This window comes from Labeo rohita, chromosome 12, assembly GCF_022985175.1.
Source record: "Labeo rohita strain BAU-BD-2019 chromosome 12, IGBB_LRoh.1.0, whole genome shotgun sequence".
Classification (NCBI taxonomy): domain Eukaryota; kingdom Metazoa; phylum Chordata; class Actinopteri; order Cypriniformes; family Cyprinidae; genus Labeo; species Labeo rohita.
In genome coordinates this window covers 26058213-26083322 of record NC_066880.1, presented here as the reverse complement: position 1 = coordinate 26083322, position 25110 = coordinate 26058213, and the positions used below count along the sequence as shown (strand labels likewise).

At 33.7% G+C, this 25110-nt stretch overlaps 2 protein-coding genes across 2 annotated transcripts; one reads left to right on the top strand and one right to left on the bottom strand.

Moving 5' to 3' along the window:
• Positions 1-1178: 1178 nt before the first annotated feature.
• si:ch211-131k2.2 (protachykinin-1) lies at positions 1179-16965 on the top strand. Its single transcript, XM_051124338.1, has 7 exons — positions 1179-1224; positions 15162-15219; positions 15383-15479; positions 15818-15850; positions 16468-16518; positions 16666-16737; positions 16840-16965. The coding sequence occupies exons 1-7, from the start codon at positions 1196-1198 to the stop codon at positions 16878-16880; spliced, it is 381 nt and encodes a 126-aa protein (XP_050980295.1). The 5' UTR covers positions 1179-1195; the 3' UTR covers positions 16881-16965.
• Positions 16753-25110, bottom strand: kat7b (K(lysine) acetyltransferase 7b). Its single transcript, XM_051124326.1, has 14 exons — positions 24888-25110; positions 24324-24471; positions 23594-23839; positions 23321-23403; positions 23024-23107; positions 22624-22722; positions 21610-21720; positions 21175-21366; positions 20959-21048; positions 20647-20787; positions 20059-20152; positions 18747-18893; positions 18533-18639; positions 16753-17609 (listed from the first exon to the last, which is right to left on the bottom strand). The coding sequence occupies exons 1-14, from the start codon at positions 24900-24902 to the stop codon at positions 17508-17510; spliced, it is 1659 nt and encodes a 552-aa protein (XP_050980283.1). The 5' UTR covers positions 24903-25110; the 3' UTR covers positions 16753-17507.

Sequence of the window (25110 nt, the reverse complement as noted above, 5' to 3'; positions counted from 1 at the left end):
AAAATAAGTTTAGTCAACTTGAAACGTTAAGTTGTACTAAGTAACAACTTAGATATCTGTGTTTGGTAAACTTAACAGATGGGTAAGTAACCCAGCTGCCTTAAAATTTTAAGTTGATTCAAATCTAAGTTGTCACTTAGTATTTAACATTTTAAGCTGAATAAACTTTTTTTGAGTTGACTGAACTTAAAATTATAAGGCAGCCAGGTTACAAATTATTTTAAGTTGACTCAGCAAATTGTTTTTTACAGTGTACATTTATGAGATTTTTTAAACAAAATAAACAACTTGTCTGATTTGTTTTCACACAAAATCTGTTGCTCCATAAACATTCAAAACAAATGTATGTATTTTTCTGCAATCACAAACTTTGGGCAGAGTGAAAAGCATTTTTTTTTTCTTAGGGGGTGCCTTTAGCCCCTTTGTACCCTATATGTCAAATTTGTTGCATTATGCACTATATCGTAAGCAGTGTACATATACACAAAATGATGATATTCACAGAATTAAACATTGGCACAAGCTGTTGCATAGACAACCAATGAGCTTGCTGCTTTACATTTAAATGGCTGGTTAGCATTCATTAGAGCATTTCACAGCATGCTTTCAGAGTTCCTCTAAAACCCTCCACCTCCCCAGCTCCACCTGTATAGACTGCAGCAGCAGTATGTCTTAAATACTCACAGCACCGTATCTATCTATCTATCTATCTATATATATATATATACACACACACCCCATATATATAATATACATTTATACATAGGCTGTACTTTCTATCACTTTTCTGATCATCTGCACAGTTTATAACCACAAAAACGCCAAAAAAACACCAAAAATACCCAAAATGAAACAATGACTTCACAAGTGCAACAAACAGATACGCACACGCTCACACACACACACACACACACACAGAAAGCATTGTGCTATACTTAAGAAGAATTTGTGTTTGTCCTGGCGTCTTTATTTATTTTGGTGTAGGTGCTGCGGGTGGGTGGATCGTCTGGCTCTGTTTGTGCTGTGTCTCTTTTTTGTTTGGTGTATTTAAAGAGACTCAACATTCCAAGTGTTTCTTTTTTCTCTCTCTTTCTCTCTCTCTCTCTTTTAAAGGAGCTGTGATGTGTTGCAGCAGTTCTGAACATTAGGTGTGGGTTCTGGCACGGCTTTGAGCTGACTGCAGCATCGCACAGCAATGCTGACGAACAGCACCACTCAGATGGGGTAGGTATGACGGAAATATGGCACTGCAGCGTTCAGGAGTTTTTAATTGTGCGTGTATGTGTGTGTGTGTGTGTGAGAGAGAAAGAGAGAGAGAGAGAGAGAGAGAGAGAGAAAGAAAGAGAGAGAGCGCTGTACTTCCTGTCTACATTTCTCCGGCCCACTTAGACAGTGAGGGAATCTGGGCGGACTGCTGGCCACATGACATTTCTGTGCTCTCGCAGAGTGATGTGTTCAGTCCTTCCCTCCCTCCCTCCGCTGCTCTTCAAAGCTTCGACATGTCATCTCCCACCACAAAAACAGAGGTGGGAAGACTCACTGGCGCTACCGCTGCCTCAGGGTGTCTGGCGCTAAAGCCGCCTGCAAATACAGCAGGCAGCGGAGGAGGGGAAGAAATGTACCGTATGTATTAAACAAGCCTCGTAAAGGCAACGGCATCAAACTCTGTGTGAATTTGAAGTGCGTGCTTGTGAGCAATAGCTAGCTATCAGGTAGTGTTCTAGCCTATGGCACACTTGGTGTCCGGGCTGTTTTTATAAGTCAGAACTATTAGATATGTTAGATATCTGTTAGCCAACCATTACCACAGCATGAAAAGTAGCTCGTTTTAAACACATAAAAGTCTGTGTAAGACCATAATTTAGACACTTTCTACTTAACATTGGAAAGACAAGTCAATAATGTCATTCTACTCTACACTAGACTACTTTTTTATGTTTTTGAAAGAAGTCTCTTACGCTCACCAAGGCTGCATTTATTTGATTAAAAACACAGGAAAAATAGTTACATTCTGAGATATTATTACAATTCAAAAGAACTCCTTTTTGATTTGAAAATATTTTAAAATGTAATTTATTCTTGTGATGCAAAGCTGAATTTTCAACATCATTACTCCAGTCTACAGTGTCACATGATTCTTCAGAAATCATTCTAATATGCTGATTTGCTGCTCAAGAAACGCTACTGTTCAGAAGTCAGTGTTGTTAAAATAAATTCTGTCAAAAATACTAAAAAAAGGATCATGGCAAGCAGCAAAATGTTATAATAAGAAATATAGAAAAGTTTCTTGAGCAGCAAATCATTAGAATGATTTCTAAAGGATATTTTTTTTAAATGTTACAAATATTGTAAAATACATCCAGCAAACTTCTCAACACTGTTGTAAAAGAAAATGATTTTTTTTTAAATATCTGTAATATTATATTATAATTTTGTATAATTAAATTTGACACTTACTGATTGTTTAATGCTAATTACATAAGCACACAGTAATCGAGGTTTTTAAAAAAAAACAAACAAAAAAAAAATCCGACATGTCATAAAAATGTAGAACGAGGGTTGCAAATTACAAACACTTTCTAAAGATTACTTCCATTCAGTGACCATTTGCTGGCAAGTTTCAAGACGTATTTATAGAAAGTGCAATTTCATTGTGCAACTGACATATATAAGTAAAAGGACAGCATGTAAATTAAATATTAATCTGTGACATACATCCAGGCTTATTATAATAGGCTAAATAGTCCATAGCAACATCCACCTAGCAGCAGGACAAACACAGAAACCATATTATGTCGACACTAGTTATTATATGGAAGTCAGTATAGCTAACTGTTGTCAGTCACATTTTAACATTATTTAGTAAAGCTAATTGCTAATGAACTGCTAAAAATCTGGTGAAAAAGTATTTAATTGTACTGAACGTACACTTGTGTCGTCAAATCTTAAAAAATATATAAAAAACTGTTCTCGCAGATAATATTAATGAAATAAAAGGCCACTTAAGTGTAATTAAAGGGAGTACACTGAAAAAAGTGCATTGTAAGAATTTCAAATTAACCATTTGACTTGACATTTTAAAATCCTTATGTTTAAATCTTTTAATTTTAATGTGCTGACTAACATACTGAAGCACATGTAAACTACCTGCGTGAGTCAAAAGAACCATGAAGCTCAATGAATTCCGTTTAATCTGAACTTAAACTATAATACATTTTCATTTGATTGCAAATATGCAATCAAGTGTCCGAAAACATTACATTTAGTTCACACGCAAGTATATTATTTCCATATTCAAACCTCATTTTACAAGCATGCTAAACTGTCTTTTTCACAAGGAAAGAGACAGTAGCATAGTTGCTTGGAACAGTGTTCAAATATACAGTTTAACACTCATTTTACACACTCAGTGTACATTTCCATGTGGTTGATAGCTAGCTATCTAAACATAATATACAAATCAGTGACATCCATGCAGGCTCATTTTAGCTGCTGCTGTGTGGTAGTAACTGTAGGAACACATTAAAGCAAACTAGATCTGATAATTACAGAGGAGGTCAAATAGACATGAGGGATACGTCAAATCCTAATCTATTCTGACATGACTGACACAATGCCACATTATGAATGGACTGCCATTTTCCTCGCAGACATTCGTCCGGTTGTACGACGCATCCCAGTCTACCCATTATGCTCTTGGCTTTTGCACCTCTGTGGTTCACCAAAGGAGCTAGATACTGGCTGGAAGACAAAGTAAGCAAATTTGACCATGCAAAACAGAACACTGCAGGGTGTTCTGAACAGTGTTGCCACAAGATTGGACTAAAAAAACATTTTGCTGCATTCATTATGTGTGCTGTTGTAATTTCAAACTGCTGAAAGGAAAAATGCTAGGACATAACCATGATAACAAGCTTGCAGGTTTGGTTTTTCACATGCAGCCATGTGATCAGCTGTCTGATCACATGGCAACACAATGCACGACTAAGAAGAGCTTTACGGACAAATTTAAGTCAGTGACTGTTAAAAATGGTAAATAACTGCTTGGGATGACCGTTATGTTATTGGCAAGCGAGCTCGCTGTTAATTACACACTGTACAAGTGTGTATATCAGTGCATGTGGGTTATTGTTTATAAGGGACCCACATCAACACACAAGGTCTGTGAGAAAATGTCATTGTGTCCATGACTAATGTTTGTTTGAACTGGCAACCGTTCACTGCACAAAATGCTGGCTGGCACGTAATAATGTGCTGGGCATATACTAATATAAAAATAAGGTTAAAAATAGGTTAATATTTTCACCAGGTCTGTCTCAGGACTGAACATTCAGTGTTTTCCAATGACAATAAACCAGTTTGGATATAATTTATAATGCTCGATTTAATTTCAGAATTTTATGGTTTATTTATATTTATTAATATTAAATATATATATTTTTTAACAATTAATAAAAATATTTTATTATATTTAATACAATGTATATCATTATTAGTGTTGATTAATCGCAATTAATCGCATGCAAAATAAACGTTTTTGTTTACTCAATGTATGTATGTGTACTGTGTATATTTATTATGTATAAATAAAAACACATGCATGGATATATTTAAGAAAATATGTTATGTTTATATATTAAATATATTTATATATAATATTACATTTACAAATACATGCAAACACGTAAATATTTTCAAAATATATACTGTATGTGTGTGTATTTATACAGTATACACACATATATGCACACATATATTGTGTAAACGAATTAATCGTTTTACATATTAATTTTTAAATTCTTTTATATATATATATATATATATATGTAAAATCTTAAATCAATACAATATAAAAAAAATAACACAATTAATGTATTTTTATTTTCACAAATTTTAGTATTGTTATATGTTATTGTTTTAATAACGTAATTATTATAATAATGTAATCCAAGCAATACACATATCCCCTTTTTATAGTATACTACACTAAGAATACAGTACAGTATATACTATACTCTACACTATATATATGCTAAAAATATATAATTTATTAGCAAAAGACAATGCTTGCTTGTTTTGGATCTGCTTCATGTAAGTCAAATGTTTCTCAGGCACAAACGTATTTTTGTGCTTTGCAACATCAATACATGTGATGACAAAAGTTCAAGTAAAAACGACAGCTGTCTCATAGGATCTGGAGGTTTTCTGGGTTGTCTTGGTGAAAAGAGTGAGAGAAAAGAAAAAAAAAGAAGACATAAAAAAACCAAAGTTGCTGCCTCAAAGTCTCCTGCTGCTCTCTTCGGCCACATAATGTGCCATAGGCCTCGAAATCACAGAAAAAATGACTCAAGGAACATGAGAATCAGGCCTTTGGGATCAAATATGCAATAGAACACTCTCTCTCGCTGACAATTTATAGCTCTGTGCAAGTCTGGATGTTACGCCCGCTATTGTGACTTACTAAGACTTTATTTCAGGAGTTCTGTCCGCGCCATGCTAGCAACCCAGAATGTTATATAACATGGCGCTGAGAGGATTTTGGCACTGTTATCTGACATAACATCATGTCGTTTTTATCCATGGGGGTGAAACAGTAAAAGCAGTTTTTGGTGTGAAATTACATGGATGTGAGGAGCAGCTTTGAGCTGGTCTTTAAAAACATAAGGAAGGTGAATCTTTTGAGTAACTTACAGGATAAAAGCTGTGCGGATGTACTACATTTAGCCTGTGAATGCGCAAGGACAAAAATGTGCTGATGCTGTGAAGAGAGTGAAATCACCAACAACTACGACAACCATAAATAAGCCACAACTGTACAGTCAAAACGCCACTGTCTAGTCGTTTTCTTATGAAAGCATTGTTGGATATTTCCACACGGCCTTTAAGAGTTACAGGTATCATGGAGATGGTCCAAACATGAACAGCCAATATATCAAAATGTTGGGATGGTGCCACTGTTGTCACAGAAGAAGTTTGACTGGGAATTACATGAGCATTCATACTTTAGCCGCAGGTAATCACATGCAATCTGTGTTTCTTTAAAAACACAAAATCCATTTTAAGTGTTTCCTTAACATATATGCAAGATAATGATTGGTTATTACTGCGTAACTACAGATAGATATGTTAAATGTGAGAGTAAAGTCAAGTTAATGTTGGTAAACACAAAATGACTGGTCTAGAAAGATGAAGCTAACAGGAACCTGTCAGGACACTTTTAACGTTTCACTTATGAAACAAGAGTGCCCTCTAATGGCAGAATGAGAATCTGTTTCACAGAGCAGTTTAATTTTAAAGGGTTTATGGGGTAACAAGTTTCTAGGCGTAAGCATGATGTTTTCAGAGTTTTTATTTTTATTTTTTTATTATTATATAATTATTCCATGATGCATGCAAGGGAGATTTACATAAAACTAAAGGATTTCAGCATGGAAGGGTTCATTTGCATGTGGTGACCTGAAATGCACCTCTATTTGAAAGTCTACCGCAGTTATATTTTGGTTAGTTCAAATTTCATTCAAAACTGGTGTTGTTTTACAGTTTATAGATCAAGTGGTGACCCAATATTTTTCAAACAAAAGTATCATAACCAGAAGAACCAGAAGACATTGAAAATACTGACATACAGTGTGCTCTTTAGGAGAACTTACAATAAACAACAGTAACAGTGTGATTTACTATCAAAAAACATGGGACGTACACTGGATCATTAATACTTGACAATAATTTTACCTCACATATTTATAAGCATATATGTGATCCTGGACAACAAAACCAGTCATAAGGGTCAATTTTTTTGGAAATTGAGATTTATACCTCATCTGAAAGCTACATAAATGGTTTGTTAGGAAAGGACAATATTTTACAGAGATACAACTATTTGAAAATCTGGAATCTGAGGGTGCAAAAAATCTAAATATTGAGAAAATCACCTTTAAATTTGTCCAAATAAAGTTTTTACTAATCAAAAATTAAGTTTTGATATATTTATGGTAGGATATTTACAAACTGTCTTCATGGAACATGATCTTTACTTAATATCCTAATGATTTTTGCCATATATATATATAATTTTAACCTATACAATGTATTTTTGGCTACTGCTACAATATACCTGTGCTGCTTCACACAGGGTCACACATTATGTAAACGAAAACATTTATCTTGGATGCGATTAATCACGATTAATTGTTTTATATATTAATTTTTTAATTCTTTATATATATATATATATATATATATGTATGTATGTATGTATGTAAAATCTTAAATCAATACAATATAAAAAATAACACAATTAATGTATTTTTATTTTCACAAATTTTAGTATTGTTATATGTTATTGTTTTAATAATGTAATTATTATAATAATGTAATCCAAGCAGCTGTGAAACCTGTGTGATTTACTATTAAAAAACATGGGACGTACACCTGGTCAATAATACTTGACAATAATTTTACCTCACATGTATATAAAAAATCTAAATATTGAGAAAATCACCTTTAAATTTGTCCAAATGAAGTTCTTAGCAATGCATATTACTAAACGAAAATTAAGTTTTGATATATTTACGGTAGGATATTTACAAACTGTTTTCATGGAACATGATCTTTACTTAATATCCTAATGATTTTTGCCATAAAAAATATATATATAATTTTAACCGATACAATGTATTGCTACAATATACCTCTGCTACTTCACATAGGGTCACATATGTTTTGAAAATAGGGATCTCTAATTCATCATTTTAAACAGTTAATCAGTTTGATACCAGCAGGAGAAACCCTAAAATCTGACGCAAACAGAAAACTAAAAAGGTCCTAGTACTGAACCCTGTGGGACTCCAGGATAGCAATGCTGTTAAATGCGGAATCCCAGCCTCTCCATATGACTTCATACAATCCATGTATGACATAACCCAAGAATATCCAGTTCCAAAGATGGCCATCAATTTAGACATCAATAGTTTGTGTTCGAAGTGTTCAAATCTGTTGCTATTATTGAAGCGCAAGTCAAGACAATAACAAATTGCGTGACTAAAACGAAGTGTCATCTCTTAGGAGATACTGGCCTCACCCTTGTAAGATCACACCTGAGATAAAAGGTATTGGTTGAAGCTACTCAGACCATTCAGCCTGGTTATGTGATGACTCCATGGGAGGAGACCTCAGGAATCTTGGAAGGTCAAGGACCAAGTAAACTTGTTAGACAGGAATTGTCCCCAAGCAAAGGTTTACAATCCTGCCTTCGTACACAACATGCAGCTGCATCTGAGTGGTGTCTGATTTCCATGAAAGCCACAGAGAATCTCGTGAACAATACTACCTGGTCATATCAAACAAATAAAAGTAAACCTACCACCACAAAACATACACCCAAGCTGAAGTACTTGGCATTTTAAGAGCGAAACAAAAAACAAAACGTGATTTACCAACCGGTTTAGCAGATCTAATAACGAGTATATGCAAATCATGTGTTTACAATACATTGTCTGTTCTAAGTATAATGTACTAACCTGAAGCAAATGTGAATACAGTGAATTGAAACTAATTACCATTAAATTCATTTTACTCAAATTTATTTGAAATTTGCATTTTGAAATTATCTATTTCAGGAGCAATAGTTAATCTGACTGATTCCTAATTTTGTATCCCAGCCATGTGAATCCTTCTCATTTTAATGACTGTGGGATTAAAATTAAGCGTTTATATGGATTGAACTGGCTTTATGGGATAAAAGTGATCATTTCTAAAAGCCTGTCAAATTTCAAAAGATCAGCCATGCTGATTTATGTGCTGCTACACTCCAATAGCTATTAAACCAATAAATGTGATCATGACCATTAAACCAACAGTAATAACGCTGGAAATCTACAAGGACGTTAAATGGAGTCTGTTGGACTCGATGATTGTCCGTACACACATGCACACACTGGCATTTAGCCAATCTGACGAGGAATCTGTCATCACAGGATTGGAGCACAATCATTTAACAGAGACTCCTTTAACAAAGGAGGCGTTTGGAGAGCCGAGGGCTTGTCCACAGGGTTATACATAAACACAGTCTGTAAACATGGACTTTTTTTTTTTTTTTTTTTTAAATACAGTCTATCTTGTGTACATTTACAGATGATAGTCTCTCAGTAAAGTACTTTATTAAAAATTAATGATGACACAAACCACCCTAGTGAAAAATAAATATACTACAATGTATTTAAAATACATTTATTTCATGCTAAGTATACTACAAATACATTTACATATTATGTAGCTAATAAAAATACCCTGCAATTGTACTTTTTAGTGGTATATTTAAATTGGAACAACTAATTTTGTACTTAATGCACTTTAATTGTGCGAAAGTAGTGCTGAAGTCCAACTTCTTTAAATGCTAAATATTTAAACATCATACAATCCTCATCAATACTTTAAAACATTAAAACACATTTTTAGGCTTAATATTAAGAAATGTGCATTGCACACAAGTAGTACTCCAAATAAAGTTTAATTACAATTTTTATATCAGTAAGTGCTGAGTATAAAATAAATGCATTTTAAATCTATTACCTTTTTGCTAGGGCATTTTAATGAGTTTAACATAATTTGTTTAAATCTGTGCTTAAAACTCATCGCATTATTTATTTATTTATTTACAGCTCAAGAGTCTTCTAACCTTAATTTTTTTTAACAATATACCATATTTCATTCATTAGGCTTTTAAGAGTAAGGAAAAAAAATATTTCTAGGCCCAAACAAAAATATACGAAAATAAAAATAAATGCAAAAAAATACGAAAATAAAAATATGCAAAAATATAAAAATAAAAATATGCAAAAACTAAAAATATGTAATTTGGTGCAGTTGCTGATATTTATATGGTCAAAAAGTAAGATGAAATTCTGCCAGGTTGTAATGTAAATCAAAGACATTTTTTATAACAGTATGACAATTACAGAAAATGGCTATAAATATCAGTTATCACTCTATATCTCCTAATGTTATGTCTTAGCAAGATTATATATAAACGCTTAGTTTTATGATCAAACCTCTGTAGGTTTTATTGTGGAGGCAAAACCTATAATTTAATGAAATGACTTAGAAATGAACAAATAAATGTTGCTCAAAAACGTTATGCATCATATTTGATACTCACATTTTAACATGATTTTTCTAAAAAAAATGGATGATCAGCTAAATCGTTGTTGCTTAAATTCAGTAATTATTCATCTTGAAATATTACAAAAAATATTAAAGTTATTCTTATGTTTTTAAAAATCAAGATTTCACAGCAAGAAGACATATATCACAACCTGAAGGTGGACAAATTATTAGATGACAGAAGGCATATATTAGATTGTGTACTACAGGTTTTTCAGCAAAATGTTGATCATATTGATCACTTAGAGTTCTTATAATTTGCGTATCAAATATGATACAGGCTGTATAGGGTTAAAGACATTTCATGTGATTTTTTCCCCCCTAATAGGATTGTTTAACTGACTGTGTCTAATTATTTCCTTGAAAAGCCAATGAACAGTTAATGAACAAACATCATATTTCAAAGAAATCTAATTTATTTTTAAACTCAAACTGAGTTAACAGAAGCTACTAAGATCAAACTGTACTTGGTACATTTATAGCTTTCAATAGCTTTCTTTCTCCTATAGAAATTGAACATGAACTATTTTAAAGGCTGACAAAACCTGTTCCAGCACACGTTGTTCCACTCCTCTAAATGCAAACCAGGACTTGCAATGGCAAAAAAAAAAAAAAAAAAAAAAAAAAAAAACTCTTTACTTCAACTTTAACAGATGTCAAATATCAGATTTAACTGTCTGGTTTGAAAAGGCTTCAGAAATATCAGGACAAGTTGAACTACTGATACAAAAGTGAGAAATGTCTCATCACATCTATTAAAAGCAACAATATCAGCAATCAGATGATGCACAAAGGAAGCTGACAGAGCTTCAAAAATGTCACGAGGTCAATGCGGATGCAATCAAGACATACAGATTCCCAGTCACGATTTCCCATCAAGATCACGACACTCCTCAAGAGAGCAGGAAGAGATGAGCTTCATGTGTGTGTGCTGAATAAGCATTACTTCAAGACTAAACATACCTGGATTTGCTTAAACAAGGCTATACAAATTCAAGGTAAATACACATTGCATAAATTTTCATCCATTTGGATTACAGTTTTGACATGAACTAATAACCGTAATGTGATGCACAAATGTCAGTCACATAGTAGTGAAACTACTCTCAAAAAGAAAAAATAAAATAAATCACGGCATAGTTTATATTGCATCTGTTTGATTTTATTTAAATAATTACATATTTAAAATGCAATATATATTGGCAAAAAAAGGGTGTGTGTGTGTGTATATATATATATAAATTGTAAACAATGAAAATACTTAACTGTTTCATCTTAATATGGGAATTTTATATAAAAATTCAAATACATAAAAATATTAAATTTAGGGTTACATTTTCTCATAATGCCTAATATGGGCAAACAGTTGAGTATAACATGGTAATATGGTGTCAGCATTGTCAGACCCCATTGAATGAAGCAGTTTTCATATGCAAATGAAGAGCCTCTGAATCTTTTTTGATTCAGCACTCAACGTTAGACCTCTGTGGGCTTGGAAGCGCATGAGTGGCGTTCAGGTGAAATTATCGAAAATTGGTTTCTTGCTTTGTTAAGCACCTGTGGTGAGATCAAAGAGCACAAATCCTGTGTGTCATCTAGGTTTCAATGAGAGGTGTTTGTGTGAAGCCTGATATGTTAGTCATTTGGAATAAAAAAAAAAAAAAAAAAACTTTCACATTTAATTGTCGGCCGAAACGCAAACAATGCATCGAGCTTCTGAAGTACTTTTGAATAAGCGAATTTTAATTGCTTCAAAGAAACACAATTAATGCTTCCCCAAAGGATTCTCAGACCTTGACGTAATCAAACACTCATTTTTAAATTTTAAAACCAGATTATACTCCTACACTCGCAGACAGAAAGGTACAAAACTGTCACTGGGCCAGTACTTTCACAAGGTCCTAATATGTACACTTTAGGTAACTTAGTCAGAGATTGTCTTACTATAGGGAGATGAGAGGGTCTGTATTGTACAATTGGAGAAAATGTAATGGCTAACTTGGATCACGTGTCCCTTAATAATCAATCACAGTACAGCCTTGACGTCACTGAATTTCAGTACCACAGGAATGAATGAGAAGTGCCTTCAGATGAATCCCAACTGTCGGAAAAAGTCAGTGACTTCTCTTACAAAACATTTTTTTTGTGGTAAACTCTAAAAATAGTTCAATCCAGAAGTACTGTTTAGTGTAAAACTAAAGAGTAGCAGATAGGCTGTCGATTCATTAAACGATAGGCCTTTTACTCTAAAAAGCTAGTCTCTTTTACCATGTACTGCCAGACCGGAAGTGTTAGCTTTAGCAGTTACGCAGCAACAAATGCACCTTTACGTTAACCATAACAAAACTAACCATTATTCATTGTGAGGTGTAAAATACTATAATTTATTTTTTACTTTGCAATTTAATGGTTACTTTTCTTAAATGAGACCTCCCTGATGACGTGTGCAGCTTTCAAATGGGACCACTGAAAGAAGCAGCCTTCCAAATGAGATGCAGCTATTATAATTACCACAGTGATATGTTTACAACAGCGAATTCAACTGATTTAACTGTAGGGGGCTCCAGAGTCCCATAAATACACAAAACGACATACATTTGCTTTGTCAATAGCCTAGTGGGCAAGTACGCCGACACACAGTGTTGCTGTATTACGGGCGTCCCGAGTTCGAATCCCGGCTCGAGGATCTTTCCAGACCCCGCCCCCTCTCTCTGTCCCACTACACTTCCTGTTTGCTCTCCACTGTTGTATCATAATAAAGGGGAAAAACACAAAAACAAACCAAAAAAACAACGTATATTTGATTTAAAGGACTTTTTTTTCTGAAAGAGCGTAGGTTATAGAAACCCAGAATACTAATTTCACTGTTGGTTTCCACAAGATTTCCCTATGTTTTTTTATTTGTTTTTTAAATTCATTAGTAAAATAAGGTCTTTGGTAGACAGAACCTGCTGATACTTGGACATTTTGTGTAAAAAAAAAACTGCACACACAAAAACATTTTTATTATAAACATAATTTTTTTTAAAAATAAACTTAACTTCATTATGAGTGCGTGTAATTTATGTTGTAAAGCAAACCGTCAAAGTATCATCAATTTAAATTTGCCACATACTTTGTTTTACTCATATTTTGAAGAAGAATGAAAAACATTAGAGATTGGAAAATCTCCAAGAAACCCAAGACAAATTAGGCTTCCAGGTTTTGACGTCAACCATTTCATAATGCCACATTAATTTCTATTTATTAGCACACTTTGCTTTTTTTCAGTCAGTTCTTTCATATTGTTTAAATCAAGAACAAAACAATCTTGTACCTCCATCTTCAGGTCACACCGGTGATAAAAGCCTTTCTCAGACCTCAGAGGAGAAACCCTCACATCTACCCTCAGCACTAATTTATCATCCAAAAAGGTATTGCTATCTAACAAAAAGTGAGTTCATCGTCGACAATGACCATAAGATCTGTTATATTCTGAAAAACATTTACCTTATTTTGGTGCTCCCTGTCAGAAATGACCGTTTGAAAAATGTTTGTAGTTACATCTCTCATGCTATGTTATCGTCGAATCTTGAATTCCGTCTTTGCGTAAACGTGTTTTCTTTCGATTATTACAGGTTTTGTATTTCTTTTTGGAACCAGTCATAGCCCTCATTGATCTGGGTTTATGCACTTTAGTTTTCTTTTTTCTTTTCTTTTTTTCAGTTCCAGAAGAAATACACAAATGTGGCAACTGATAAAAAAGATTGAATTCAATATTTGGTAACAATAAAGCATATTGGGAAATTTCTAAGCAATTTTTGTAGGCCAGTCATTATGGGAAGCTTGTATACCCTGTGTGAGCAAAGTAAGTTTTATTCCAGTGTGATAACATTAAACTAGCATTTCAAGAACAAAACTTGAGGGTTAAACAAAACAGCTAAACGATGATGCATATGGACTGACAACTTTAAGCCCTCTGAATCACTTTTCAGCAGAATATATCATTTTTCAAGTGGTATAACAGGACATGCTGCAGTAAGCAGCAGTTTTTCCAATGGCCAAAAAAACGACTTTGGAGCAATTAGTGTTTACTGATTTTGTAAATCCAGGCTCATTTATAAGCAATAGCCTTTTGCTTACAGGCAGTCAAGTGTAATCTAGTATATGAATAGAATTTACTGAACAATTAAGTACTTAGTGATTTAGTCACTACTACTTGCGCAACAGAAGGGATTGTTTGCCAAGCCCTGTGACAGTATCAGACGCCTAGTCAATCTGTTTGGCTCTGAAAACAAAGTCTGAATTGTCACAAATTTAATTATGAACAGGTAATAACCTCCATACTAGATATATATGTTTTATAAACAAAGAAAACGAGGTCAAATGTTTGCTAATGTCATTCCAAACATATGGCTGTACATATAAATGTAAGTCTGATTTATTGCTTTTGTCATAAGTACTCATTGAATTCATAATTTGTTTATGGTGTTGTGATTCTCATCTACCAATCTTCCATTAAAGGGCTTAATAGTGGATTAAAAAACATAAAAAAATAAACATTGTTTCATGAATTATTTTGCATTTTCGTTGACGTGTGATGGGTCGATTAATCAAAACCAGTATAACAAATAGAGTCATTGATCACTCAAGTCAAGTGGTGGTTATTTTGCAATAAATGCATTATACAAATTGATTATGGCAGAGAGATGGTGGTGACGAGGGTGTTTTGGGATCTGAGAGCTGGGAGGGGGTTGGCAGCCGTATGGCTATAAATGCAGCCGCCACTATGGGGAAGAACAGAAAAGACCTGCCGTTTCAGAAGACCCTCCTGCTGGTTGGACAGACTGCACTGACGGAAAAAAAAGAATCCCTTAGCTGAAAAAGATTTTTCTTTTGTATTTTAAGTTCATTTTAAGTATTTTTACTTGTTATAATAGTTTCATTTACACATTTTTGTTCCTTATGGAGATTTGGAAACTATCAGCGTTAATGTTCACCATACTTGCTCTTGCCTGTAGTGCTCAAGGACTGTCTTTCACTCTAAACAGAGACCACTGGATTTCAGATAACTGGGAGGTGAGAAATGTTTTGTTTAATTTTACTTTTCAAGATTGTTTATTATTAATAAATGAATGTGTTTTATCCATTACAAAATTCTAGTATTTGTTTTTTCATCATAAAACCAAAATATACAATGTTGTTTTCTCATTCATTAAAATGGTTTGGTTGTTTAACACAGGATGAACCGTTGGAGGAGACACTAGCCAGCCAAGTGGCCAGTCTACTAAAGCGATCGAAATCGCATCAGTTCTATGGACTAATGGGAAAACGCTCTGGTAAGACTGAAGATTTGATTTTGTTGGAGCTATGGTACAAAACACCTACAAGAATTTATATTCTGTTCAGTTTGTTATATCTGTTGCACTGTTGCTACTAATAATTGACTATTGGCCACAAAATAACAGTGCAGTCTAATTAAAAAAAAAAAAAGTTAAGATATCAAAATTAAGCATAATCAATGTCAAAATAGTTTATATTCTAGTGCACTGTTTCAGTTGTTCCTGCATAATTAACTTAAATTATTTTAACAATTGTTAATGATATTAAAAAAAAAAAAAAAAAATGCATTTTTGGTCTTACTGAATATATGTATTATTTTCTTTACTTGTTCTAGAGGTTGTCCAGCCTGTGAAAATGGAACGAAGAAGTGAGTGAATTCACTTATATTAATATAATAATCAGTTTATAATATGCATATTAACACCCAGGGTTTCTGCAGGTTTTATGAAGGAAAATTTAAGACCTTTTTAAAGAAAATTTAAGGAAACATCAAAGGGAACACAATACACCAATATGTTCTCTAAATGTAAATATATAGGGAGTACACACTGACACTGTTTGAAAATATAACTTAAACTGTATTTTTCATAACTATTTTGTCTTTTTTTCCGGTGCAAATGTCTAAAGATTGTTAAATCATAATGGCATAGGACAAATAATTGTTCATATATTACATAAACTCAAGCATTTTTTTAGAAAACAAGACTCCACATCTTCATTCTGCATCTTGGGTAAATGGGTCTTGATTTAATGTATTAGAAACAAGACTAAAATATTGAGATATTAATCTTGCAGTTTATACAACATTTAATGCCATGACTATGAATTTAAGATTTTCGGCTCCTATTTAAACCCTTTCCAAAGCCTTCAATTGTGAATTAAGACCAGCAGAAATCCTGTACATCCCAACAGACTGATTTTTGCCAATGTCTAAATGTCTTGTTTTAAAGATATGCATTAAAGACCAGCACTGTTTCCTTAAAGGGCATAAGGGGGACATGTTTGTAGGACTCATGGGCAAGAGATCTTTAGGAGGTATGGCTTTACACTGCTCTACCTTTATCAGCAGTAAATGTTTTTATAGGTGTTGGTGATTAATTTGTACAAAGAAAATAAACTATGGTTTTACATAGCACTGCTATACTGCAATAGTTTTAAACAAGCTGATTTTCATATTTTCAGGTGATTTCAGAAAAACAATCCCAGAGAGCAGCACAGCAATGGACAAATCTGGAGATCTGAACAAACAAACAGGTACAACACCAAAAGTAGAACTGTATCACAACTGTATTTATGCAAAATTGATGAAATGAACCAGTGGTTTATAAATGTGAAATCATGTTTTTCTTCACACAGCAGATGTGCGAGAAGAATGGGACAGACTGCAGTACTACTGATGACATTTTCCAGCGTTCTATTACAGACTTCACTAGTCTCCGTGAACCAACAAACAATTATTCTCCACTTTTAACTGGCACCAACATTATAATTCATGAGAACATCATTGGGAGTATTTTTTAAGCAAGTAAATGTCTTGCTTCAGGTATCAAATGTGATGTAATAAAAGTATGTATCAAAAACAAGCTTTTTTCCCCCCGGTTTTGATTTAAATGAAAACATTTTCACAAATCTTTCAACAAAAAGATCAAAACAAACTTTGAAGAGAATGAAGAATGTGTAATTAATGTAAATCTGAACTTTTTTTATATAAGGCCCCATTTTTACTATATTCTACTGATCATAAACTATTTTTTGCTTAAGAAAAAAAAGAAATCATCAAAATATTCCTACTTTTAAAATATACACCGGGGCATCGACAATACTTTGGCCAGAGAAAAATATGAAACATGATTTCAAAAAAAATAAATAGCACTGTATAAAACAAAAGTCAGGGATTCCAGAGTTACAAAGGGCACATAAAAAGAGACAAAATGACACTAACAGCTGAAGCCATTGCAAAAGATGTTGTTGATGGAGTCATAAAAAAGATATAACGGCAGTACGAAATGTAACATGTAAGTCTGTTAGGTTCCTTTGGGAGGGGTCCATTTCAGAGAGCTGGGGTCTATAGTCTTATTGTTGTTGCCCCTTTTGGTCTCTTTGGCCTTCCACTCGTCAATCAGGTCCTGTGCCATTCAGAAACAAAAGTTAATATGAAGTCATACACAAAAAGACAGCATTAGGGTAACACACAACACTACAATACTGCAATAAATGTTCACTAAATAACAAAAAAACACCCAAATGCACATTACTGTTAACAAAAATATGAACAAAAACACTTTCTATAAAATATATTCAAGTGATATTACACACAAAATCATGGAATGTCATTTTTCTATGGTGATGCATAGTTTTTACTTGCAAAAAATGAAAATGTGTTTTAAAGTAAGATTACATACTGTGACGGTAAACCATTTGCAGTTCATTTACATTTACAATCTAATGCTTTATGACAAGGCAGTCATAAGAATCTAGTTTCACTGGTCAAATTGCGTTGTCAGGTTTTTCTGACTGCCTGATTGTGCAGGTTCATGTGCTTGAGAAGAGTTTTCCTCAGCACGCAAGTTGTTTCATATAATATTATCCTTTCAAAATCATGCAAGTTTTCCAAAAAAATTTTACTACTTAAAAGCTAAGGAAACACAACTGAACTTCCAAAATTATTCCACAGAACAGGCAAATACATGCAAACAATAATTTAATCCAAATATTCCTTTTGCTAAATTATTGGTTGAACCAAAAAGGTGTGAGTAAAATCTATTTAAAATGCAATGATATTTCTGCAAGAACAACCATGTAAGTACTATTAAACGAACATTTTTTTACCATTTAAAAATAAAATAAATAATTTGCATTTTTACTTCTAAAAAATTAAAAAAAAAAAAAATAATAATTAAAAGATTAATACATTATAATCAACATAGGTAAGTCTATGGAAATAACTATAATAAGTATATAATAAGCATAAAAAGTCTATAATAAAACACTAGTAGAAAAAAAATCCTGCAGTCATTTGTGCTTTTAAAAAAAAAAAAATTCCTGATACCTGTCGCTTCAAGACCAGATGCTTCCCTTTCCAGTACTTGAGCATCTGAAGTGACTGCAGAGTACTGACAATGTCCACAGGATTTACTGCCGTCTCCTGACTGATCTCTGAACAGGACGAACCAAAAAAACAAGGTTAAACCCACAGTGATTTTACAGGGATGTCACACGTGCCTACAAATTTTCCCTTGTGTGGCAGGTGCAACTTATCTCACCCTTGATGGAGATCTCTTTGCCCTTGAAGTTGTACATGTACCGCAGCAGCACTTCCTTCCAGTAGCTGCGATAACTGATGAGGCCCAAATCTGAGAGAGGGCGCTCAGGAGAACCCACCTTCTCTTCAACCTTTGACAGCAGGTAACCTAGAACCATGCAAAACAAGGACTGTTATGCAGAAGGAACAGCATCAGAGATAATGACATTATGACTATAACTGTTCTGAAATAACTCCAATATTAATGGAAACAGTTACAGTTTAACATGTAAATGATTATTATATCAAGTACTGATGCCACACGTGACCCTGGACCACAAAACCAGTCCTAAGGGTTAATTTTCAGAAATTAAGATTTATGTATTATTTGAAATAAATAAGCTTTCTGTTGATGTATGGCTTGTTACAATAGGACAAAATTTGGTCGAGATACTATTTGAAAATCTGGAATCTGAGGGTGAAAAAAAATATTTAGAAAAATCACCTTTAAAGTTGTCCAAATGACATTCTTAGCAATGAATATTACTAATTAAAAATTATATTTTGAAGGAAATTTACACAATATCTTCATGGAACATGATCTTTACTTAATATCCTAATGATTTTTGGCATAAAAGAAAAATTGATAATTTTGACCCATAAAATGTATTGCTGGCTATTGCTACAAATATACCTGTGCTACTTATGACTGGTTTTGTGGTCCAGGGTCACATATATGGAGTCCTATCATGTCAGTGTTGGTAAAACACAAATGGAATTGCAGAATGCAGTTACAAAAAATGGAATTTACAATATAACATAGAATGCTGCAGAATTTAACATTTTAATAGTAAACCTCAGTTGTGCAGCACTTTGTTTGCCAAAAAATTAAAGTTGTTATATTTTAATTTGATTCCGTTTTTAAATGTTATACAATGTTTTATGCCTTAATTATAAAAAAAATGAATCCAGTAAAAATAAAACAGACAACACAGAATTTCTGGGGGGGGGACATTTCATAGGACCCTAAATTGTAACTAATTTATAACTAATTTATTAAATCGTTAAAGTTTTATTGTTTTGATTAATAAAATACAATTTAACAAATAAAATGGAATTCCTTATATTAAAATAAGAAAGGGAAACCATTTATAATAATAGTGAAAAAAGAAAAATTAATAGAGCCCTAAAATTGAGTCTGTTAAACTTTTAGTAAACTCTATTTACAATGATTTAACTTTAATGATTTCAATTAATTACATATGCTTTTAGATTACTATCTAGATCTTCATATCACTGAATTGCAAACTCGTATAGAGATAACAGGTACTCACTGAAATCAATCAGCATCTTGCCGTAGCCCTGCCTCATGTACTGTGGCATAGTCAGGATACAAGACACGTTGTAATTCAGGAACGAGTTCTTCTCCTGCACAAAAAGGACAAGCAGTTCAGCCAGTGTGCATGTTACATGACAACTCTTCTGTCTTGACACCAACGGCTAACATTTTTAAAAATCGTTCATAAAAGTAGCATTATATTCACATTTTGTTGGTTCATGAGACTTTCAGTATTCAATAGGGTGAAGTGCTCTTCAGTCTGGATAGTACCTCCACAAAACACTTAAGCCTGGTTCAGATTTTTTCCTTTAATTCACATAATTAGACCCTTAGATTGGGGCTCGGTGCCAGCCGATTCCTCATTCACATATTTAGAACAAAAAACAGCATCAAGATCAAAACAGATGTTTTAAATTCAATCAGTCATTATTTCCGTAGTTTTATGCTCATCATAAAACTGAAGCTTGTGAAGCTGAAAATCAGCCAAAAAATTGGCTATTGGGAAGGTGGCATTTTATGCAAATGTGATCATTTCACACTAGATCATGTAATTCACAACACGTAGCCTCAAGCACCTACTTACTTTTGAGAAATATCCAACAAGGTGACAGCCTGTGTTATCAGCTTCAGTCATGACATAAAACAGGAAAGGCTCCACATCATAGTAAAGTGTTTTATGGTCCAGAAACAGCTTGGCCAGCAAACAAAGGTTCTGGCAATAGATCTGTTGGGGCAGAGATGAATAAAATTCATATGTTCATCAAATAAACTCATCAACAGCCTAGAAATTCATATAAGAGGGGAAACAGTCCATGCCACAAAAAAAGAAATTAATATAGAACTCTTTACATTCACACAATCACAAAAAATTAGTACATTAACATCCAGTGCCCACCTTGTTCTTTTTCCCATCAACTTCAAACACAGAGATGGCACCTTTCCTGTAGACTTCATCACCAGGAGGATGTTTCCACACACATTTGGCCTGCACAGATCATGACAAATTTAACTTCACCTCCATGTAGATTTAGCCAGTACTACCATTTGACTAAATGGTTAGACATGCATTTATAGCAGAGAAGAGATCATTTAAAGACGTTTGATTTCATACCATGTGTCTGCGCAGGATGGTCTGACTCTTCATATACTTGAGGCAAAACTCACAGATGTACAAACGCCCCAGACGGGCGTATTCCTCAGGGTAGGGAGAATGGTACCACGTGTCGAGCTCATAACGGCCAAACAGGATGGTCTTGATCATGTTACTGCCCTCAGTAATCTGACCCTGCAGACGCAGTTTCTCCTGCAAATAACAAAAACCTTAGATATCAGATGTCTACATAAAGCTAATTTAGTTCAAATAACACATAAGAAGGAGAATTGAGCAGTAAATCCAAAATCTCAGTTTAAGTAATTTAAGTAATTAAGTAATTTAAAAACACAGATTTTTCACACATTACATAACCACGCTTTAATGTCCATAAATGTTGCAGTGATGCTCTGCTATGTCAGAAGTGTGCAAACTGTGAGGCATGGCTGTTCATACCAGATCCTCTGCTGCGCGGGCCTGAGCTTTCCTGAAGAGCTCCAGATCATAATCACTGGTGATGTTCTCCAGCAGTGGTTCACGTGTGGTTCCATGTGTCTGTCTGTGCTCCTGATTCAAAAAGAACAGGTGTAGATCAATCACAAGTATAAACATTATTAATAACACCCATGCATAACATACAACATGTATGTATACTTTTGTTAGAAGACAAATAACTATTTTTAACAAGAGCTAAATTGGTTTGGCCTACAAAAACACAATTACTACAGGACTCTATACACTACCTGTCAAAAGTTTTTTCTTTTAATATATTTTAAAATATTTTTTTTCTGCTCACCAAGGCTGCATTTATTTGATCCAAAGCATAGACAAAACAGTAAAATACCCCAATATTTTTATTATTTAAAAAGACTGTTCTCTATTTGAATATATTTTAAAATGTAATTTATTCCTGCTATCAAAGCTTCAGTGTCTCATGATCCTTCAGAAATGTTTCTAATATGCTGATTTGCTGCTCAAGAAACATTTTTTATTATTATTATCATCAATATTTAGAACAGTTGAGTACATATTTTTCAGGATTCTTTGCTGAATAGAATGATCCAAAAATCAGTATTTATCTGAAATAAAAAGCTAATAATAATAATAATAATAATAATAATAATAATATAAAAAAATTAATACAAAGTTTTTTAACGGCAAATCAGAATATTAGAATGACTTCTGAAGGATCATGTGACTGGAGTAAAGATGCTAAAAATTCAGCTTTAAAATCACAGGAATAAATTACATTTTTAAATATTCAAATAGAAAACAGTTATTTTAAATAGTAAACATTTCAAAATTATACTGTTTTTGCTGTATTTTGGATTAAATAAACGCAGGCTTGGAGAGCAGAAGAGACTTCCTTAAAAAACATTAAAAATCTTACTGTTCAAAAACTTTTGGCTGGTAGTGTAACTTATATTATAACACACATATTTTAACACATCAGTGAAAGAACACTATTACCATGTACTTTTCTTTTTGGTCTTTTGTCAGGCCAGAATCCCTCCTCTTCCTCATCTCAATGACCTTTTCTTTATATCGAACTTGTCTTGGAGTTGGTGCCTGTGGAAAAGCAATGCAAATTAATATTACATCCCACTTTTACTAAAAGGTACAATATGTCTCTTCCAGATAAAGCTCTTCATGGATAGCTCATCAGTCACAACCCGAGTGTGGTTACCATAGAATTTATGGCTTACTAACAATCACAACTCATCTTAAAAATAGAAGGCACCGCGCTGCTGACGTTAGGCTTTCATGCAAGTGTGTCTTTTTAGTACAAAAGCATGCATGCACTTAAGAGGCATTAACACACTTGTGTGATGTTTGTTTAGAGTTGAGCGAACATCTGTTTGGCGAGCACCTGATGTCGAGTAGCGTGTCTGTTCTCCTCATTCTGCCCCTGACTGCGCTCTTCCTCTTGTTTCTCACGCTCGATGGCTTTCACCTAAGCGTAATGACAAGCACAAAAAGATAAACAATGGAGAAAGTGCTAAACAATACAGAAAAGGATAAACCACACACACCCATGCCAAATAATCACTGCAATTTAGTGGTTGACTAAAATTATGTTTTTAACTGCCAAAACTCATACCATGCAAGAAATATACAAAACAGCAAATAACGCAGACAAGCAAAGTATACTTTGGACTTAAAGTACCTTGCACTCATCCGCTGAGAGGTTATGGTAGAGAGGGCATCCTGATATGGAGAAATGTCTCTCATGTTTCCCTGTTAAATGTCCTGTACAAAACAAACAGAGAAAAGTACACAGATTTTAGCTTTAAATCTGACTATAAACGATCCATTCAAATTTGAAACGGTTTAAAAATCTGTGAACATTGTTTTTTCCCAATTAAGCTCTTGTAAACCATTAGCACTGAATTTTATTATTAAGCAGATGCAAAAGGAAATTAATTTGAAGAGCAATTACCTAGAGAATTGCACCCAGGTGTGGGGCACTTCATATTGAAGTTGTAGCTCTCGTGAAAGCGGCGGCGTTTTGGACGATGAGAGGGATCGCTGCCAGAGTCTTTCTGGTCTTTACTCACGCTCTCGTCATGGGATGCGTTAGGGCTGGATATGTCGATGTCTGATTCGGATGAGGGGGCGTTTCCTGTGGGTGTCCTGGGGGGAGACTCATCCCTCTCTGCCGCTTGTTTTACATCTGGTGGAGCATCTAGATAAGGAACAGAAAAACCATCTATAAATATGTGTATAAATACATAAATAAATAATTTTATTTAAATATTTTTTTTTAATTTTTTAAATATTATGTGTGTGTATATATATATATATATATATATATATATATATATACACATATAATGTACAGGATACGTTCATGTTTATAAACTGCCTCTAACTTTGTGAATTTTTTTTTAAAGAATTAAAAAAGAATTAAAGAATAATCAAGATTACAAAATATTTAAGGTGCAGTAACACTAGTGAAATTTTGCATGCATAAATGTCTATTCTCCACTATCATAAAGTAAACAATGTGTTTTCTTTTACATATATTACGTTACCACATACGTTTATCCAAAGTGTATCAAAGTGAATGGTTTCTGAATTGTTTCAGACAACTGGCACTTGAAGAAAACCCAAAATCTACCTACTGACCAAATGCATAAGGTGCTAATATATTAGCTGTGTTTCTCTACCTTGAGAGCTCTGGCTCAGGCGCAGTGATGCTCGGGTCAGACGGGTGTTATTGCGCTGATTTGTTTCACTGTGAGAACTGTCGGTCTTCTCATGATCTCCAGAGTCATCAGAATCAGCAGTCCCGTCTGAACTACTGCCTGCTGTTCTCTGCAAACAGGGTGTAAACAGATGTATCACCATGCAAATGTAAACAAGTCAGACTTAATATAACAACTGAAGATGCCAACAACATAAATATAATCAAAAACACACACAGACAGCATAAAATGCAAACAGATACATTTCACTATTGTACATTTGGTGTTTGTGTTTATACATCCCCACCTGAAGCCAAACCGCTAACTAGCTTCACTGTAAGCTTAAAACACAGTTTCCAAACCACTACGGTGTTTTTCGATTCTAACGTGATACAATGTTAGCTCCTCATACTGATGATAAATAGTTTTGATATTTTCATAGAAACTAAACTATATTTGTCCAAAAATGTAAATAAACACTTTGCTAGCAGTTAGCCCGCGCTGAGGCGACTGGGCTGCTGACCCTTTTCTCGCATTTTCTCTCACCTTTCTCCGCGGCATGTTGTCTTCGATGAATCCAACTTCCTTCCTTTTCACAAATTTGTCAAACGGGTATGTTTATTTTTTGCTATCTGATATAATACAGCAGCTGTGTGTTCATAAGTTCGTGTGTTTCTGTTATCGCCGATTGTTCACTCTCTCGCGACTCGCGCCACACCGAACCACAGCGGAAGTGACGTGAAAATGAAAAACATGGCGGCGCTGAAGC

What these genes read in the sequence shown, in the direction of transcription:
- si:ch211-131k2.2 (XM_051124338.1), top strand. Translation starts at nt 1,196, where the DNA reads ATGCTGACGAACAGCACCACTCAGATGGG. An exon ending in GGATTTCAGATAACTGGGAG is followed by an intron (nt 15,220 to 15,382) that starts GTGAGAAATGTT and finishes TGTTTAACACAG; the next exon opens with GATGAACCGTTGGAGGAGAC. An exon ending in GGGCAAGAGATCTTTAGGAG is followed by an intron (nt 16,519 to 16,665) that starts GTATGGCTTTAC and finishes TCATATTTTCAG; the next exon opens with GTGATTTCAGAAAAACAATC.
- kat7b (XM_051124326.1), bottom strand. An exon ending in TTGATGGGAAAAAGAACAAG is followed by an intron (nt 20,788 to 20,958) that starts GTGGGCACTGGA and finishes CTGCCCCAACAG; the next exon opens with ATCTATTGCCAGAACCTTTG. An exon ending in TTGTTGGATATTTCTCAAAA is followed by an intron (nt 20,153 to 20,646) that starts GTAAGTAGGTGC and finishes CTTTTTGTGCAG; the next exon opens with GAGAAGAACTCGTTCCTGAA.